This window comes from Vicia villosa, linkage group LG4, assembly GCF_029867415.1.
Source record: "Vicia villosa cultivar HV-30 ecotype Madison, WI linkage group LG4, Vvil1.0, whole genome shotgun sequence".
Lineage (NCBI taxonomy): Eukaryota > Viridiplantae > Streptophyta > Magnoliopsida > Fabales > Fabaceae > Vicia > Vicia villosa.
In genome coordinates this window covers 151,530,926-151,546,267 of record NC_081183.1, presented here as the reverse complement: position 1 = coordinate 151,546,267, position 15,342 = coordinate 151,530,926, and the positions used below count along the sequence as shown (strand labels likewise).

General features: G+C 35.1%; 3 protein-coding genes across 4 annotated transcripts; 1 reads left to right on the top strand and 2 right to left on the bottom strand.

Moving 5' to 3' along the window:
• The first annotated feature begins 59 nt into the window (after positions 1 to 59).
• Positions 60 to 6,040, top strand: LOC131595520 (uncharacterized). Its single transcript, XM_058867877.1, has 8 exons — positions 60 to 239; positions 342 to 683; positions 1,166 to 3,864; positions 3,952 to 4,221; positions 4,830 to 4,910; positions 5,209 to 5,320; positions 5,396 to 5,462; positions 5,746 to 6,040. The coding sequence occupies exons 1-8, from the start codon at positions 143 to 145 to the stop codon at positions 5,840 to 5,842; spliced, it is 3,765 nt and encodes a 1,254-aa protein (XP_058723860.1). The 5' UTR covers positions 60 to 142; the 3' UTR covers positions 5,843 to 6,040.
• A 141-nt stretch (positions 6,041 to 6,181) lies between these two features.
• On the bottom strand, positions 6,182 to 9,260 carry LOC131595521 (uncharacterized). The gene is made up of 7 exons (XM_058867878.1): positions 8,679 to 9,260; positions 8,434 to 8,583; positions 8,148 to 8,288; positions 7,973 to 8,041; positions 7,744 to 7,857; positions 7,135 to 7,655; positions 6,182 to 7,028 (listed from the first exon to the last, which is right to left on the bottom strand). The coding sequence occupies exons 1-7, from the start codon at positions 9,166 to 9,168 to the stop codon at positions 6,402 to 6,404; spliced, it is 2,112 nt and encodes a 703-aa protein (XP_058723861.1). The 5' UTR covers positions 9,169 to 9,260; the 3' UTR covers positions 6,182 to 6,401.
• Positions 9,261 to 10,151: 891 nt separating this feature from the next.
• Positions 10,152 to 13,492, bottom strand: LOC131599953 (uncharacterized). Of its 2 annotated transcripts, none has more exons than XM_058872190.1 (8): positions 13,311 to 13,492; positions 12,162 to 12,566; positions 11,845 to 11,962; positions 11,413 to 11,728; positions 11,197 to 11,269; positions 10,968 to 11,058; positions 10,800 to 10,879; positions 10,152 to 10,707 (listed from the first exon to the last, which is right to left on the bottom strand). In XM_058872190.1, exons 1-8 carry the CDS (start codon positions 13,362 to 13,364, stop codon positions 10,573 to 10,575), a joined length of 1,272 nt encoding a protein of 423 aa, XP_058728173.1. In that variant the 5' UTR covers positions 13,365 to 13,492; the 3' UTR covers positions 10,152 to 10,572. The 2 variants fall into 2 exon arrangements, with proteins under 2 accessions (XP_058728173.1, XP_058728174.1); XM_058872191.1 differs by having other exon boundaries at positions 12,823 to 13,434.
• Between the last annotated feature and the right edge of the window lie 1,850 nt (positions 13,493 to 15,342).

Here is a 15,342-nt window from a genome sequence, read left to right as displayed (position 1 = left end):
TTCATACAGTAATGACGTACTCTTCCTTTCTCTGAAAAAAAAAAACCCGCAATATTTTCCCTCCAGAAAAATTGGTTATCAATACCTTCATTTTCTTTTCTCTCTATCACTATGCCCTAATTTGATTTTAGGGTTTTCTTCAATGGCGAAACTCGAACATCACCGCATTCTCAGAAGCACTTCAATCACTGCCCAAGATGTTGACACTGAACCATTCGACGATTCCTCTTCACACTCTAGTAAATCTCTCTCTAACGATTCATTGATCTATATTATTATTAACACTAATCTTTAATTTTTCATTTTTTTTATCAACTGTGTTATAACTGATTGATTCACAGGTGAAGAGGACAATGACAAAGAAAATCAATACTTTGAAGATACGGTGCCGTTTGACGATGCCGACGATGGCGCCGCATTGGAAACTGAGGTGGTGAACTTTGCTGAGGAAACTCAAGTGTTGGATATAGCCGGAGAAACTCAGAAATTGGACGATTTTGACGATTTTGATACACAGATACTGGAGGAAGGGTATGAATCTGAGAGAACGCAAGTTTTGGAGAATTCAGATGATGAGGTATGTGTTGATGATACTCCATGCAGAGACAGTGGTCCAGATAGCAAGGTGGTTGTGGATCAACCGATTAGTGAGAGCGGGTCTGACAAGAAGCAAACTGGTTCTGGTAATTGATTCCTTTACCAACTGGCAATTTGTTTGGTTTTATGTGAATTAAGTGTATAAGGAGTTTTAGTTAGTGTTTTAATTTAAAATGTCATTAATCTAATTGATGGATATGAATTGAAAGGTTAGCTAAAGTACTGTATTTTGAATCTGTTCCTGATTTATTTTCAAATTGTGAAATGATTTGTAAAAGACTAAACTTATCCTGAGTACTATAGTGGCGGCTGATAGGAAGTTAGTTATATATTTTGTTAGCGATAGGAACTATAATACATGTGGCGATGTATAAGTTTTGTCCGTGTTTTAATTGAATATGCTGTTTTCGGATCACTTTCTTTATATGGTATTTTATTTTTCAGTATTGTGATTATCATCACTTTCACGGACTAAATGCAATGTAAAGTTAATTATTATGTGGTTTCTTTTCATGTGAATTTTCTTAATTTCTTTTGATTTCACTAGCAAAATTTATATTTCTTTCAGGTTCAGTGCCACCGCGGTTTACCTTTATCCGTGCAGAATCTTTGCGGCAAGCTGCTTTAGCTAAAAGCAATTTGAATTTGAAACATACCCACGATCAGTCCAATTCTGTCATGGGTATGAATAAAAGAGAGTCCTTTCTTGGACCTTTTGAGAAGGTTAGGGAAGTTGATCGGGAACTCAATCATGGGAAACACAATGTGGAATTTGAGGGATTTGAGAATGAAAGTATGTCTAACTTTGCTAGAACAACCGTAAGAAAACTTTTCAATGATGATTTACCTGTTGAAACAAATGGGCCTTCACTTAACAACAATGATTTCAATGAAGGAGATAGCTTGGACAAGTCTCCTGACTACCATGGAGAGTTGGAAAGGTTAAGCTATGTTAACTCTCAGGAACCCGGAGAATTATCACAGAACAAGGCTCTTGAGTGTGTCGATAGGTTTCTCAATAGTAATTTTATGGAGTTCAATGCGAAAGCTAATTATTTTACAAATACAGAGAAAAAGTCAGAATCTCTCCCCTGCTTTAAAGGGTTACAAAGTTTGTCCAAGAGAATTAACGATAAAAGCAAAGCAAAACAAACTGAGATTTTTGACTGGGATGATAACTGCGAGGATGAAGGCGGAGGAGATATATACCTAAGAAGAAAGGACGATTTCTTTAAAGGTGAAACACATAGGCCAAGATCTTTGCCAGGATGCCGGAAGATCAAATCATGCCGACCAAAAGGTGATAAGGAAGACGAACAATCAAGCATACCTATTAAAAGGAAAGCTGCAGCTCACTCTGAGTCAAAACTGGGGACGCATAATCTGAAAATAAGGGATAACAATAAGCAACAAGCCACAAGAAAGTTGGAAAGGAATATTGCTAATGAGTTGGATGAACAATTTAATGCCAATTGCTCTAGAGGAGAGATGGGACCTAATGGTAATGAAGGTGGACAAGAAATTTTGGATGTAGGTTTAGATACTCAAATAGCTGCTGAAGCTATGAAAGACTTATTCAACACCAAGGAGATTGCTGATCATGTTGCTAATGAGGCCACTCGTGTTACTAGAAGTAGGTCAGCTTATCAACTTAATAACTCTTCCACTGGAAAAATGGGGCCAATTACACCAAAGGAACATACAAGGAAGTATGACAGGAAAAAAATTGGTGTAAAATCAGATTTACAAACTTCAGGTTTATCCAAGAAATGCACTAAAAAAACTGGACAGCGTGAAAAGGCCAATGTGATGAGCAGATCAAAGAATATTGCTAATGAATTGGATGAACAGTTTAACACTAATTGCTCCAAAGGAGAGATGGGACCTAACGGTAATGGAGATGGGCAGGAAATGTTGAATGTAGGTTTAGATACTCAAATAGCTGCTGAAGCTATGGAAGCCTTACTCAACACTGTGGAAGTTCCTGATCATGTTGCTAATGATACCACTCGTGTTACTAGAAGTAGGTCAACTTATCAACTCAATAACTCTTCTACTGGAAAAAGGGGGCCAGTTACACCAAAGGAACATACAGGTTTATCAAAGAGATGTACTAAAAAGGATGAACAGTATGAAAAGGGCAATGTGATGAGCAGATCAAAGAAGAGTAGGCTAAATGCAGAAGGCAACCAAACCTCTGGTGCTAATAAAAATGGTAGAATAGTATCACCTCCAATAAGTGAGCGAAAAAAGTCAGCTGAAGCATTAAAAGGACATCACAATGTTGAGTTAAATAATCTTGAAAGTAATGATGGAGGGAGTAGTGTTGATAGAAAGCGAGTTCATGATGAAGTTTTTCATTGCACACCAATTGCTCGTAGAACTAGACGGTCCTTAGCAGTGAGAGAAGGGGCAACAGGGATTGACCCCCATGAGAAAAGTAGTGGAGTTGGTCTACAACCGTCCGAAAGGTTGGGTCCTAAATCTACTCCGGGGTCTTCTGATCACTTTGCAGTAGATGATACTACTGAATTGTGTCAACAGGAGAAATTTGCTTCAAAGGAAAATGTTGTTAGTGTTAGTAATGGCGTTTCTGTTGATACATTAGATTATCCTAGAAGAAGGAGATCTCTTAGGATTACGAGGTTTTCTAATCATGACAATGGATCTGAGAGTTTAGTTGGAGATATTGGGAAAGGGTCTTCTAAGTCATCTGAGCCAAATGAAGATATCGGAAAATCTACTGCTGGGAAGAGAAAAATGAGGACACATTCTGTTGTAAAATCACATGTGAATAACTACAGTCCTTCATCTTCACGTGGTGGTATGGTAGTACCTTCTGATGACCAAATGCAAAGAAAAACTTTGGAGTCCAATTTGAACTCAAATGTTAAAAATAATGCAGATGTCTTATTGTCCACCAAAAATTTGGAGGTTACCATTTCAGGTGAATCATTAAGAGATGGGTACAAGACACCTGACATGGCTACCACATCTCCAGCTAACTGTAAGACACCGGTGAACGATGCATCACCTGTTTGTATGGGCGATGATTATTACAAGCAATCACACAAAAGAAAATTTTCAAGAGCATGCCATCTCAAAGTATTTCGCGGGGATCTTCTTAAAGAACTTAGTAGCTTAAATGCCATTAGACCTGAGTTAATTACTCCCTCTAAGGATTCAAGGAAGAGGAAGGATATGGCTGATGTTCGAATTCTTTACAGCCACCATTTGGATGATGATATTGTTAAGCATCAGAAAAAGGTAAGGTCTTGATTATTGTAAACTCCTATTGTCTAATACATACATGTAGCTGTGTTAAAGTTAAATTGTTTCTCATCTTTATTACAGATACTAGCACGTCTTGGAGTTTCTGTAGCATCCTCAATTGCAGATGCAACCCATTTCATAACTGATCAATTTGTGCGTACACGAAATATGTTAGAAGCTATTGCCTTTGGCAAACCGGTGGTCACACACTTATGGATTGAGAGCTGTGGACAAGCCAACTGTTTTATTGATGAGAGAAATTACATATTGAGGGACGATAAAAAGGAAAAGGAGTTTGGTTTCAGCATGCCAGTCTCACTAGCACGGGCAACCCAGCATCCGCTTTTAGAGGTAAAATAGAACTCATTATTGTCACTAGTCAGGATCAGGAAGGACACTGTTTGACCTTTTTAAATGATCACACTCACACAGCTCAAGTAATTTCCATTTTTGACCATCTATGCACGTATCGCTTGGTCATATTACGCATCCGATCTCACTTAATTTGAACCATATATCTGTATATATGCCTTGCAAACCCTACCCAATGGGATAAAGACTTGGTTGTTTTATATATATGTCTCTCTAAGACTTAATCCTCTTAACTTAACAACTTTTTTTTGATGTCCCTCTAGCATCAATTGTAACAATGTCATCACTTTATTTTTCAACTTGGTGCAATTAAATACCCTTTTTTTTTGGGTGTTGATACCTTTTGCTGATGTGAAATTGTGCCGCGGCATCTACTTGTATCCTGTTAACAAACAAGGTGTTGTAAAATTTACTTTTAACATCAGCAAAAGTTAGGTCAGTCTCATCAATTGCTTGAAGGGGTTAAATTACTACACCAAAACTAAGTGAATCAAAGTTGAAGTCAAACTAGGAAAGGACAAAAACATATTACTAACATATGCATTTTCTTTCTGTTGCTCATGATAAATCATCATAATTTTCTGCAGGGTCGAAGAGTATTTGTCACCTCAAATATAAAACCTAGTAAAGAGATCATATCAAGTTTAATAACAGCAGTTCATGGTCAGGTATGCATCTTTCTCCTTAATTAATCTTCAGTTATGTTCATGTGATTGAAGAAAACATGTGTTTGGATATTGCTTTGTTTCCAGGTTTTTCTGTGAAAGATTCTTAGATTAAATGAGTTTTCTATCAACTTTGTTGTAATTTGTATTTTATTATTAATCAGTATTGTTGTTCATTAATGATTTTTAGTCATGAAACTGTCTATTGTTGTCTTCCGGGCTCAGAAATACAGATCTATGTTCATATGATTGAACTATTTTCTATCCCTTAATATCTCTTTGCCTGTGCTGCGTCTCCTAGGCCGTGGAGAGAGTTGGCCGATCTGCTTTGAAGGACCATAAAATTCCAGATGATCTTCTGATCCTATCTTGTGAAGAAGATTATGCCTCATGTGTGCCTTTTCTTGAAAAAGGTTAGAAATTGGTTTCTTTGACTTAAAAAACGTATCCTCGTTACAAAATTAAAATGCTATGTGTTACAATTGCAGGGGCAATGGTATACAGTTCAGAATTATTGTTGAATGGCATAGTTACTCAGAAGCTGGAGTATGAAAGGTCTGTTGTTTGTTTTTGTGCTCATGTTGCTAATGAACTTGAATCTCTCTCGGGAATAGTGTTTTCATTGGACACCGGTCTTGTCCTCTGGGGCAGGAGGGTTTTAGAACTTTTCTATAGAGCCAATTCCTTATGCAGGAATTTTCGCTCTCAACATTTTACTTTCTAATGTGCTTCTACACAATTGCATGATTGCATCCTCTAGATTGTAGATTTCATGATTAAGATAATGCATGCTAATATTTATGGCAGTCCATTCCTGATATGCACCTTTTGGTTGCAGGCATCGTCTTTTTGCTGAACACGTGAAGAAAACCCGTTCCACCATATGGTTGAAAAGAGATGATAGAAAATTTACTCCAGTGACTAAATGCAATTAGGGTTTTTGCTTATTCGCCCAATTTTCCTCATGGTTATTTATAGTTTAGGTCATATGTAGATATTTCTTGGCTCATCCAGACAATTTCTTTAATGTATATTTGTCATGTAGAATAATGTGAAATATGTTTTTGCCTTTCCTTTCAGTTGTGATGCTAATATATAATAAGAGCAAGAAATACAATCTCATCCTTCTGTGATTCATGGTTCCCTCAGTTTGAAATGAATCCAACGTGACAAATAATTAGGCGAGATAATTAGAAGCCTAACTTGACTCCACATTTGGTTTAAAATATAGTGAAATGAGGACTGTTTTTATCCCTTTTTATTTTGTGGGACAAGATTACAGTTACACAGCCAGTCTGTGATCACTTTTATCAATGCAGTAAGATGAAACTGTGAAATGATATTCCTGTAATGTCAATTAAATATACACCAAATAGTAATGGATTAAAGTGAGTGCTCACTGAGAGCCAAAAGTGCTTCATAGCAATTATCTATTACCAACCAATTGTCTAAAGGATTTGATCACTACTTATGAAAGAAAAACAGTGACTTAGACTAATGATGATGCTTCTCATGAAAAAACACTTTGTAGCTGCGCTGAGGAACCTTCCGAAACATAGCCAAAGCGAGATCAAAGTACAGAGGGAGTTGAACCAAAGCAAAAAATGAGACTGGCAAACATGTAGCAGCATATATGGGATAAACTGCAAATCTCAGCTGGCTTTCAACAATAAAGAAATGCCCTGCACAGAATGAAACCAACACAGATGCTATAGATGTAAAGAGTGTAGTCAATCCTAGAAGAAGCTTTCTCGGTAAGTCCACCACAAAATCCTTTTCTTGAAACCGAGACGTCAGTATTGAAAGAAACAGAATAAGGGCCGTGACAGAGGAGCAAAGTGCAACAAGTGATGCTACGGCATAGAGTTTGAATGCAGGCTTTTTTAGCAGAAGTGGTATCCCAGATTCTTGATCAGGACCACCTGGTATAGCTGTTGAGGTTGTGAATGCAACTGATGCAACAAGTGCTGCTACCACTGAACATGATTCTGCGGTTTTTGTGAGCCATTTACTACCTTCTTTTGCAAGTTGTCCATGTGTATCAATAAAGACTTGCTTTGCTGTTTTCCCATCCTTATTATAACGTTCATAGAAATTATGTGGCATGGAGTCCTTAACAACCTGAAAAACACAGACATCATTAGTAACCAAACATGATCAATTGCTACTTTGTTGAAGATTTCTAAATTGTTAGAAGGATAACTATGGATAAGTTAACATCATTTACCTTGTACCATTTGTATTCCCACTGCATTTGCATTGCAGCACCAGGTACCCGCCAAGGTCGAAACCTCCTATAAGAAGCAGCAAGGTGTAATGCACTGTTACCATTGCTATCAAGTTGACGGAACGCAGTTTCTTTGATTACACTTCTCTTATTTAACATACTATACACATGAGGTTGCCTATTCTCTATGGCCAACAGAAGAACATTTTTGTTCTGAAAATCCACATCATGAATAGCCACAGGATACATATCCAGAATCTTCTCTATCATTTCAGTTACTCCCATTTTTGCTGCAATTAAAATAGGTGACATCACTCTTCTTTTCTCTGCAGCTTCTTTTTCTGCTTTGCTCTTTATTTTACCCGTGTCGTCGTCATCATCATCATACTCTTCAATACAAGGAGCTGGTCCTGTAAAATCATACTTATACAAAGAAGCGCGATGAATCAGTTCATTCATCACTTGCTTTGCTCGAATGTGTTTTTCCTTCTTTCTTTGGATTTTCTCTATCCACGTCGATCCTACGAAAATGCCACCTCAGTTAAACAAACAAAACACACAAGCCTTTTCTAGTGAGAAGACTAATGTATTGTTATTTTATGTACTTACCAACACCAAAAAGGATTAGGAAGGACTTCATTGTAAGGATTAACAATCTGATCATGGACTCCCAATTTGGAGGGAACCTGTAATTTTTCTTTTCTTTCTTTGCTTGCCCTTGCTCTTCATAAATAAAAATAGATCTTATTATCATAAAATCAATATTTGAAATGAAACATACTGTGCACCAATTACTTGCGCTACAAGCATCATGGTTTACAAGAGGAAATTATAATACCGCTTTTTCGCCAAAAACTATTCTCTTCATCATCAGTAGTTGCTGCAGCATCAGTATCTTTTCCTGTTGCTGTAATATAACAGAAAAATGATAGATGAGTTAGAGTTTAATATAGAAACTATAAAGTATACTATAAGTAAAAAAGAGAGTAATAAATGAAACAAAATTGACATACTTGTTACTTTAAAACAACTATTCAACGAAGATAAGAAGGCCATGCATGTTCCATAGTTCAATGGATAGCTCTTTGAAGTCTGTGCTGAAATATTATATCTTTGGTCATATCTTTCTTCCTTTTCCTCATCAACAATCGAACCTGACATTCACACAAACACATGTTATTACACAAGGATCTTTTTTCCTTGAGCGAGACACATATTTAGTGTTCGACAAGACTCAAATAAGATTACTTTCTAAAGAAGAAATCATATAAATTAGCATAGAGAAGTGATTCTACTTACAAGCGTAGATGATATTATCGATTAACTCCATCCTCGTGCAGCTTCTGAAACAATTAGGCTTCTTAGCAAGAATATGCAGAGGTGATAATCCTTCATGGTTTACGCAATTCACAAGCTTTGGATACATTCCAATTATTTTAAGTGCCAAATCTATTATATAGTAGTATCAAATTCATCATTACATTGAAATTAATATATAGAAGGGTGTAATTTATATATGTTCAATACATGGCAATGATACTAACCAAAGTATTCAGATGATATGGTAGAATGAAGAATGGTATCTCCATTGTTTTTTCTTGAGATTGAGTCATCATCTTTGTTCTGATGTCGACCATGAAGACAAAGGAAAGCATCTCTGTTGCCATGAACAGCAGCCAAGAAAAGAGGAGTTTCGCCTTCGAAATTTCGGTACGGAATGAGGGTAGGATCTCTTTTGGCAATGTTGTTGCAAATGTCTACATTCCCAAGCTCAGCTGCAACATGAAGGGGAGTGTTTCCCTTTGAGTTTTGCATTCTTAGGATGTTCCTACACATGTTTTGGCTTATGTTGTCTAACAAGGTTGTTACAAAGAAGGTTTGGCTTACATAGACAGCAATGTGTAACACTGTGTCTTCTGCTTTTGTGATCTTTGCTTCCAATACTTCAGGGTTTTTCTCATACAATTCTAGAACTTCTTTCCATTGTCCTCTCATGGCATGATTGAATAGACTTTCAAACTCAATCTCAGCCATTTTGTGAGCTAGCTAAACAAGCTTTGTAGTGTTGGAAAATGTGTGTTTGTGAGTGAGAATCAAGACCTTGATTAATTAGTTATCTTACATCTTCATTAGTACTTATATAAAGAGAGAACTAGCCACTTGGCATATTATTTTATTGTTTCCAAACTATGTTTGAAGTAAGCTTGGAGGAAGTAAAAGGAATATGCAAGGACTGAATTCATTCTAATGTGTAAAGTAAGTAATCTAAATATCTAATTGACAATTTAGTTGTTGATGTTATTTTCATCTGAAAAACACTGGTTTGTGTCCTAGTTGTTGATGTTATTTTCATATGAAAACACGAGTTTATGTCCTATGTTGATGTTATTTTCTTCTGAAAGCACAAATTTGTGTCCTAGTTGTTGATGTTATCTGAAAACACGAGTTTATGTCCTAATTGTTAATGTTATTTTCATATGAAAATACGGGTTTATGTTTTTGTTCAGTAGACAAGAAATATATTACGAGCACATAACGCGTTAAAATATGATCACTTGATTTATTTATCCACAATTACATTATCGTTTTTTCATCTAAAGGGATTGCTCAATTTAGAAGAGTTAAATTCAAATTTACATGTATCAAGAGTATGATTAAAATCAAATTAGAATATAGAATGAAGTGGAAAGCATGACATGCAATAGCTATAGTGTTGTTAAAGAAACACTTTTATAGGCTTTATACATGTGCTTCAAAGACAAAATTCAAAACATTCCACACTAACTCACAAAATTAACTTGGTTTTCCTTTGTGTGTAAGATAAGCATTTCTCTTGATGAAAGGGACTTGGATTCCAACTTCTCAAATTAAGGTTATCATATTTATCATTATTTTTTTTAGTTCTTGCTTACTTTTCTATCATTATATCTTATTATACTTTGCTTTTTGGATTTGTGTTGTAAAAAACAAATGGAATATATAGATTTGGCAAATTGTTGCCTTAGTTGCACATGAACTACTGAAAAAGCCAATTTGGAATAAAGTTTGAAAACTTATGCTTAAACCAATTTTATTTTGCAAAAGTAACATCTCCTTGCTTCCATTTGAAACTGAAAAAGCCAATAAAGTATCTTCAAGAATCTGTTTCTCTTGATTTCCTGCATATACAAATCAGGGAATGGTTTAGTTCATCCACTTGCTCTAACTTTTCTTGTCGACAACTTGTCGATTCTGTTTCGGTGCTATTTAAGCACAATTACTCTATCTTTACATTCATTTTGACACTTGATGTTATGCACTAAGCTCATAACAGTCGAACGTCACTGTGCATTGCACGAGTCTAAAACCAGATATGATCAACAGACTCAAAGTTCGTACTAGACACTATGATAGTAGGTACAAAGATAATCCGCAAAGATGTTTTCTTTCCGAGGAGATTCATACTGGATTATCATTAGTTGAGATCTGAAATCTCCATGTCACATACTGGATGTACAAATAGTTGATTCCCATAGCAACTCCAAAACCCAAAATCGATGAAAGTAGTATTGAATAAATGGCCGCCAAATGGAACTGCAACAAAGTAACGAGGTTATGGTTTACGGAAACAATCGTTATTGAGCTAAAAGAGACTTGTATAAAGAAATCTCAACATTCTAACTTACATAAGTATAGAACAGATGCACAGTTAAAGCCACAAGTGCAAACTCAAGAGCGGCGTATGTCCATATATACTCTTTGATCGCTGGAAACAACGCAAGTAAACAATCAAAGAAAGAACAATATTGTTATAATAAAGAAAAAAATGGATTCAGTTTTGTTTGAGTTTATACCAAGGACGATTGCAAAAACAGATGCTAAGAGGCCCAAAGTAAAGGAAAACGGTGCCGATAAAATGAGAGCTTGAGTCTTCAAATCAGGAAGCTGAACAGTGAGACAAAACTAAGATCAGAGTATGAAGAAATTTTTTCTTCTCTACAATGAATTATATGCTTAAAAGGAACCAAACGAGTTAAAGATCTAGTAGACGCCGTAGTATTATATCGAAGGAAATAGGCATACCAGTAGTTGTTCAAGGAAGAAAAAATAGCATATTGTGCTTATCAGGACAAGCACCACAAAGTCTTGCCAAGCACTGTAAATAGAAGAAGCAAAATTAATACTAAATAAGTTCAAATAAAACCGACGCATATAATCAGTTATACCAAAAGTATCCGTGCTAAAAGCACAGAAAATAACATTGATAACTTAATTTGAAAACATGGATTTCAAAATCACCTTAGTGTCTCTGAATTTAAGGTTTGGTGATCCTGCAACTGTCTGTTTCTTTGTTGAACGGAGCTGGGTATGCGGAGCAAGGTTACCGGTAAATTCTGAACCTCTTCCAAGCATATATCACATTTCTTGTTTCCTTTTGTGTTGAACCATTTGATTAAACATTCTTCATGCACCAAATCTAGACCACCTTTGCAACGGCATTCCATTTTAAAGGTATTTCTTTCATCACACGCGTCAAGACATATTCTGCACACCGCTTCCTCTTCAGGAATTTCTTCATCGGCAGTAACTTCTACCGGCGCAGGAGTTATTTGATCTGATTGGCCAAGAAATTTTGTTTTAGTATGACTCGAAGCCGATAACAAATAAACAGGTAAAAAAAATCTAGGGCTGTTTGAAACTGTAGTAGCACAAGTAAATGAAATCACATACCGTCATTTGTATCTTGTTGTTCTTGTTCATTGCGGGTAACAAAAGAGACGGATCTTACGATAACAACATTTCGTGCAGGAATTGAAAGGGACCTTGAAACCTTAGATTTAACATCTTTCTGCACAAAGCTAACAACAATCATTTCTTTCCCAATAAACTCCAATATCATAAGGCAAAGCATAATGATGCGCATATGAGAAGTTTCATTTTTCACTTTTTGATAGAGTAGAGACATATACTTTGAAAACTGATAAGATACAATTTTCCGATTCGAAATCTACTAACAAGGAAACTCAATGAAATAGAAAAGGACTTACACGTGGCTTAATCTGTTGTTCATTATATGTCCTCGCGGACACAGGAGTAGCAACTAAAGGGGACAGATTAGGTGCATGTGAAACTGGAAGAGAAGTACATCTTGACCATGAAACTTCCGATATGGAGGCCATCCTAGTACTGTCTGCAGCTGGCTTAGGGTCTGAATTAAGGAGGCTGCTTGATTCACCATCTACTACATTTTCTTTTCTTTTAAAGCTCAAAGCACGCAAAAAGTCTTTCGGTGATGATATCACTTTAGAGAAACTTTGAGAATGGTCCAGAACCCGCCCACGCGTGCTACCGCTACCAAACCCTAAAGGTCTAGGCGGAACTTGAAGTGAAATATCAGGACGCTTCCCGCCGGCTCCACTATCCGCAACTTCTTTGTTTAGCCCGGTCTCAGTCTGCGTATAGCAAAAGCAGTTTAGCAAAGAATAATTTCCTCCAAGCAAATATCCATAATGCGTAGAAGTACCAAATAAATATATCAAGTAAACAATTAGAAAATCGCGCTGAAAGTGAAAAATACAATGCAAGGACTTCAAAAGATGTCATCCTAACATGATTTCGCAATGAATACGGATCGTCCTCAACAAGGCAGTCACTATCAGAAACACATACAATTCTAGCAGCATTAAACTAAAATAAAAAGTTCCACACCACAAATTCCTGGTTAAAATTCTCCCTGCATAATAAAACAACCCCATGCATGGCTTTTACCCCTCTTTTCCTAAGCTAAAACTATAGTTGAAACTTTCACTGCCACTGCCAACAGATCTACAAAACAATGTTATAATTTCCAGCACATGCATTACCTTAAAACACTCTTAACTAAGTTAGAATTTCAAGCATTGAAATCCAAAAAATCACGGGTATTTGAATTCAATCTAAGCCTCACACCTTACAATTGAAACACCAACATTCTAAATATAGAAACAGAATCAAAATTCAGAAGAAAAAAAAAGCTTCTTTAGTCACTAGACACTTAATAATAAGCTAAAACTGGAAAACCCTTTATATAAATTAGATCAAACATAAAAAAAAAAAAAAAACTGAAAATCAGATAGTACCAATTACTACAACAAACTCACAGAAATGAAAAGCAAAGAACTTTATAGTGTTTAAGAAGTGAATTGTGAGAGGAGAACCTGGTGGGAAATCATGGGAGGTTCATGAGTGGGTAATGGTTGTTGGTCTTGCATTGTCTGGAAATTTTGGGAGTGAAAAGGGAAAAAGTTGGAGAAGAAAAAGAATAGAAAGGAAAGAGAATGAAGTGTGATGGATAGAGAATCCAACAAATATACTTGAAACCAAGACAAAATAATGAGGAAATTGTTGAGGATGTTTCTTAAATTAATTAACGTGTGAACTAATAATTAGTATAGACACATAACATCATGTTTATTATAATGAGGAAATTGTTGAGGGTGTTGCTTAAATTATTTACAAGTGAATAAGAATTATTTTTTTATTTTTGCAAAATTATAAAAAATATTTACAATTTTTTTGGAAATAAATAATTTATATTTTTTATAATAAAAAAGAAGAAAATCATGCATACAAAAACAAATTAATTTGTAAAAAAATATTATTTCTTAAATTTCTTAAATAAATAATATATATTATCTATATATTGTCTCGATACATTAATCAATGTATTTAAAAGAATAAAAGACAAATTATTCTAAAATTTCTAAAATTCAAATTTAGTTTATAAAATTATTGTATATAAGGAATAGAAGATTGAATATCATAAATAATATAAAATTTTAGTATTTTTTTTTTTATAAATTTGATTTGTTAATCATGTTTTAAGCGTGTGAGACATCAAATATAGTTATATATTTCAATAAAATTTTGGATCTATTGGAAGTCTAGCCTCACTAAATAACCTTTATTGAGGCATATTTTCAAACTTGGGCTGTTAAGCTTTTGGTGGTTTTAAATATGAGTTTCTCTTATTTGTTGATAGATTTTGATCACTCTTATTTGTTGATAGATGAATCGTAAAAGTTGTATAAAATAGAAATCACAGTGAGAAACAAAAGTAAAATTTCTCAAAATTAGATTACAGGGAATTGGTAGTTTTTTTGGGATTATCAAAGGGATTGATAAACACTTTAAATATTTTGAGTTTGTGCGATTTTTATATTAAGGGTTTGAGAGAATGAGAAACACTTGGATAACAAATAGAACTTGTTGTTGAAAACTTCAAAGACTATTTTCTTGTAACTCATATTGTAATATCTTGAAACAACTTTTGAAGTATAATGAATTGGAGAGTTGCTCTTTCCATCAGACGTAGATCGATTTGATCGAATTGGGTAAATAAGTTTTATGTGTTCTCGCCTATTTTTTTTATTGCTTGAGCTCATTTGTCTAATTTCCGTTGTTCTTTGTTCCACAAATCAAATTTCCTGGTGTGATTGATATCTGAATAATTCTTTTGAAGTGATTTTAATTATTTTATCAATTTCACAACAAGTGGCGTTCACCGTGCGGGAAAATGAGTATTGTTTACAAATGATCACCATGAGTAAATGAAAGATCGAGAAAATTTTTGGAGACAACGATTTTGTATTGTGAAAAGTGAAGATGCAAGCAACCGTAACTCAAGAGAAGTGTATTAAAACATTGAAGGGTGAGCCATCGGTGGCTGCACACCTAACACAAGCAGAGAAAACCGAGATGGTGGATAGTTCTAGAAGTGCCATTATCTTATGCCTCGAGAATAAAGTTCTAAAGAAAGTCTCTAGGGAGAAAATCATGACTTCGATGTGGGCAAAACTTGAATCATTATATATGACTAAGTATTTGACTCACAAGTTATGTTTGAAACAACAACTCTACTCATTACCCAATTCCTTTAAACACTTTAAGGATGCCCTTCTTTATGGTAAGAAAGATACTATTACTTTGGATGAAGTCCAGACGACTGTGAGATCCAAATTATTTTCTAAAGTGAATGATTTGAAGATTGATGATAGTAGTGAAGGCTTGAGTGTCTCTAGAGGAGGAAGTGAGGTAGAAGGATGCTCAAATCAAAGAGGTTTGACAAGTCAAAGGTAAAATGTTTTACATGTCGCCAACTAGTTCACATCATGAGGGATTTTTTCAAGATAAGGGACAATGATTCTGCTCAGATTGCAGTTTCCTCATATGAGGATAGTTATAAGAGTG

Bases quoted from the DNA above. Each gene is read 5' to 3' on its own strand.
- LOC131595520 (XM_058867877.1), top strand. From the start codon at position 143: ATGGCGAAACTCGAACATCACCGCATTCTCAGAAGCACTTCAATCACT. The intron at 4,222-4,829 runs GTAAAATAGAAC...AATTTTCTGCAG, and splicing joins CCCAGCATCCGCTTTTAGAG to GGTCGAAGAGTATTTGTCAC. The intron at 4,911-5,208 runs GTATGCATCTTT...TGCGTCTCCTAG, and splicing joins TAACAGCAGTTCATGGTCAG to GCCGTGGAGAGAGTTGGCCG.
- LOC131595521 (XM_058867878.1), bottom strand. From the start codon at position 9,168: ATGGCTGAGATTGAGTTTGAAAGTCTATTCAATCATGCCATGAGAGGA. The intron at 7,656-7,743 runs GTAAGTACATAA...GCATTTTCGTAG, and splicing joins CCTAATCCTTTTTGGTGTTG to GATCGACGTGGATAGAGAAA. The intron at 7,029-7,134 runs GTAAATGATGTT...TGTGTTTTTCAG, and splicing joins GGGAATACAAATGGTACAAG to GTTGTTAAGGACTCCATGCC.
- LOC131599953 (XM_058872190.1), bottom strand. From the start codon at position 13,364: ATGCAAGACCAACAACCATTACCCACTCATGAACCTCCCATGATTTCC. The intron at 12,567-13,310 runs GTTCTCCTCTCA...TGCTATACGCAG, and splicing joins CTCCCATGATTTCCCACCAG to ACTGAGACCGGGCTAAACAA. The intron at 11,059-11,196 runs GTATGCCTATTT...CTCACTGTTCAG, and splicing joins TCTTCCTTGAACAACTACTG to CTTCCTGATTTGAAGACTCA.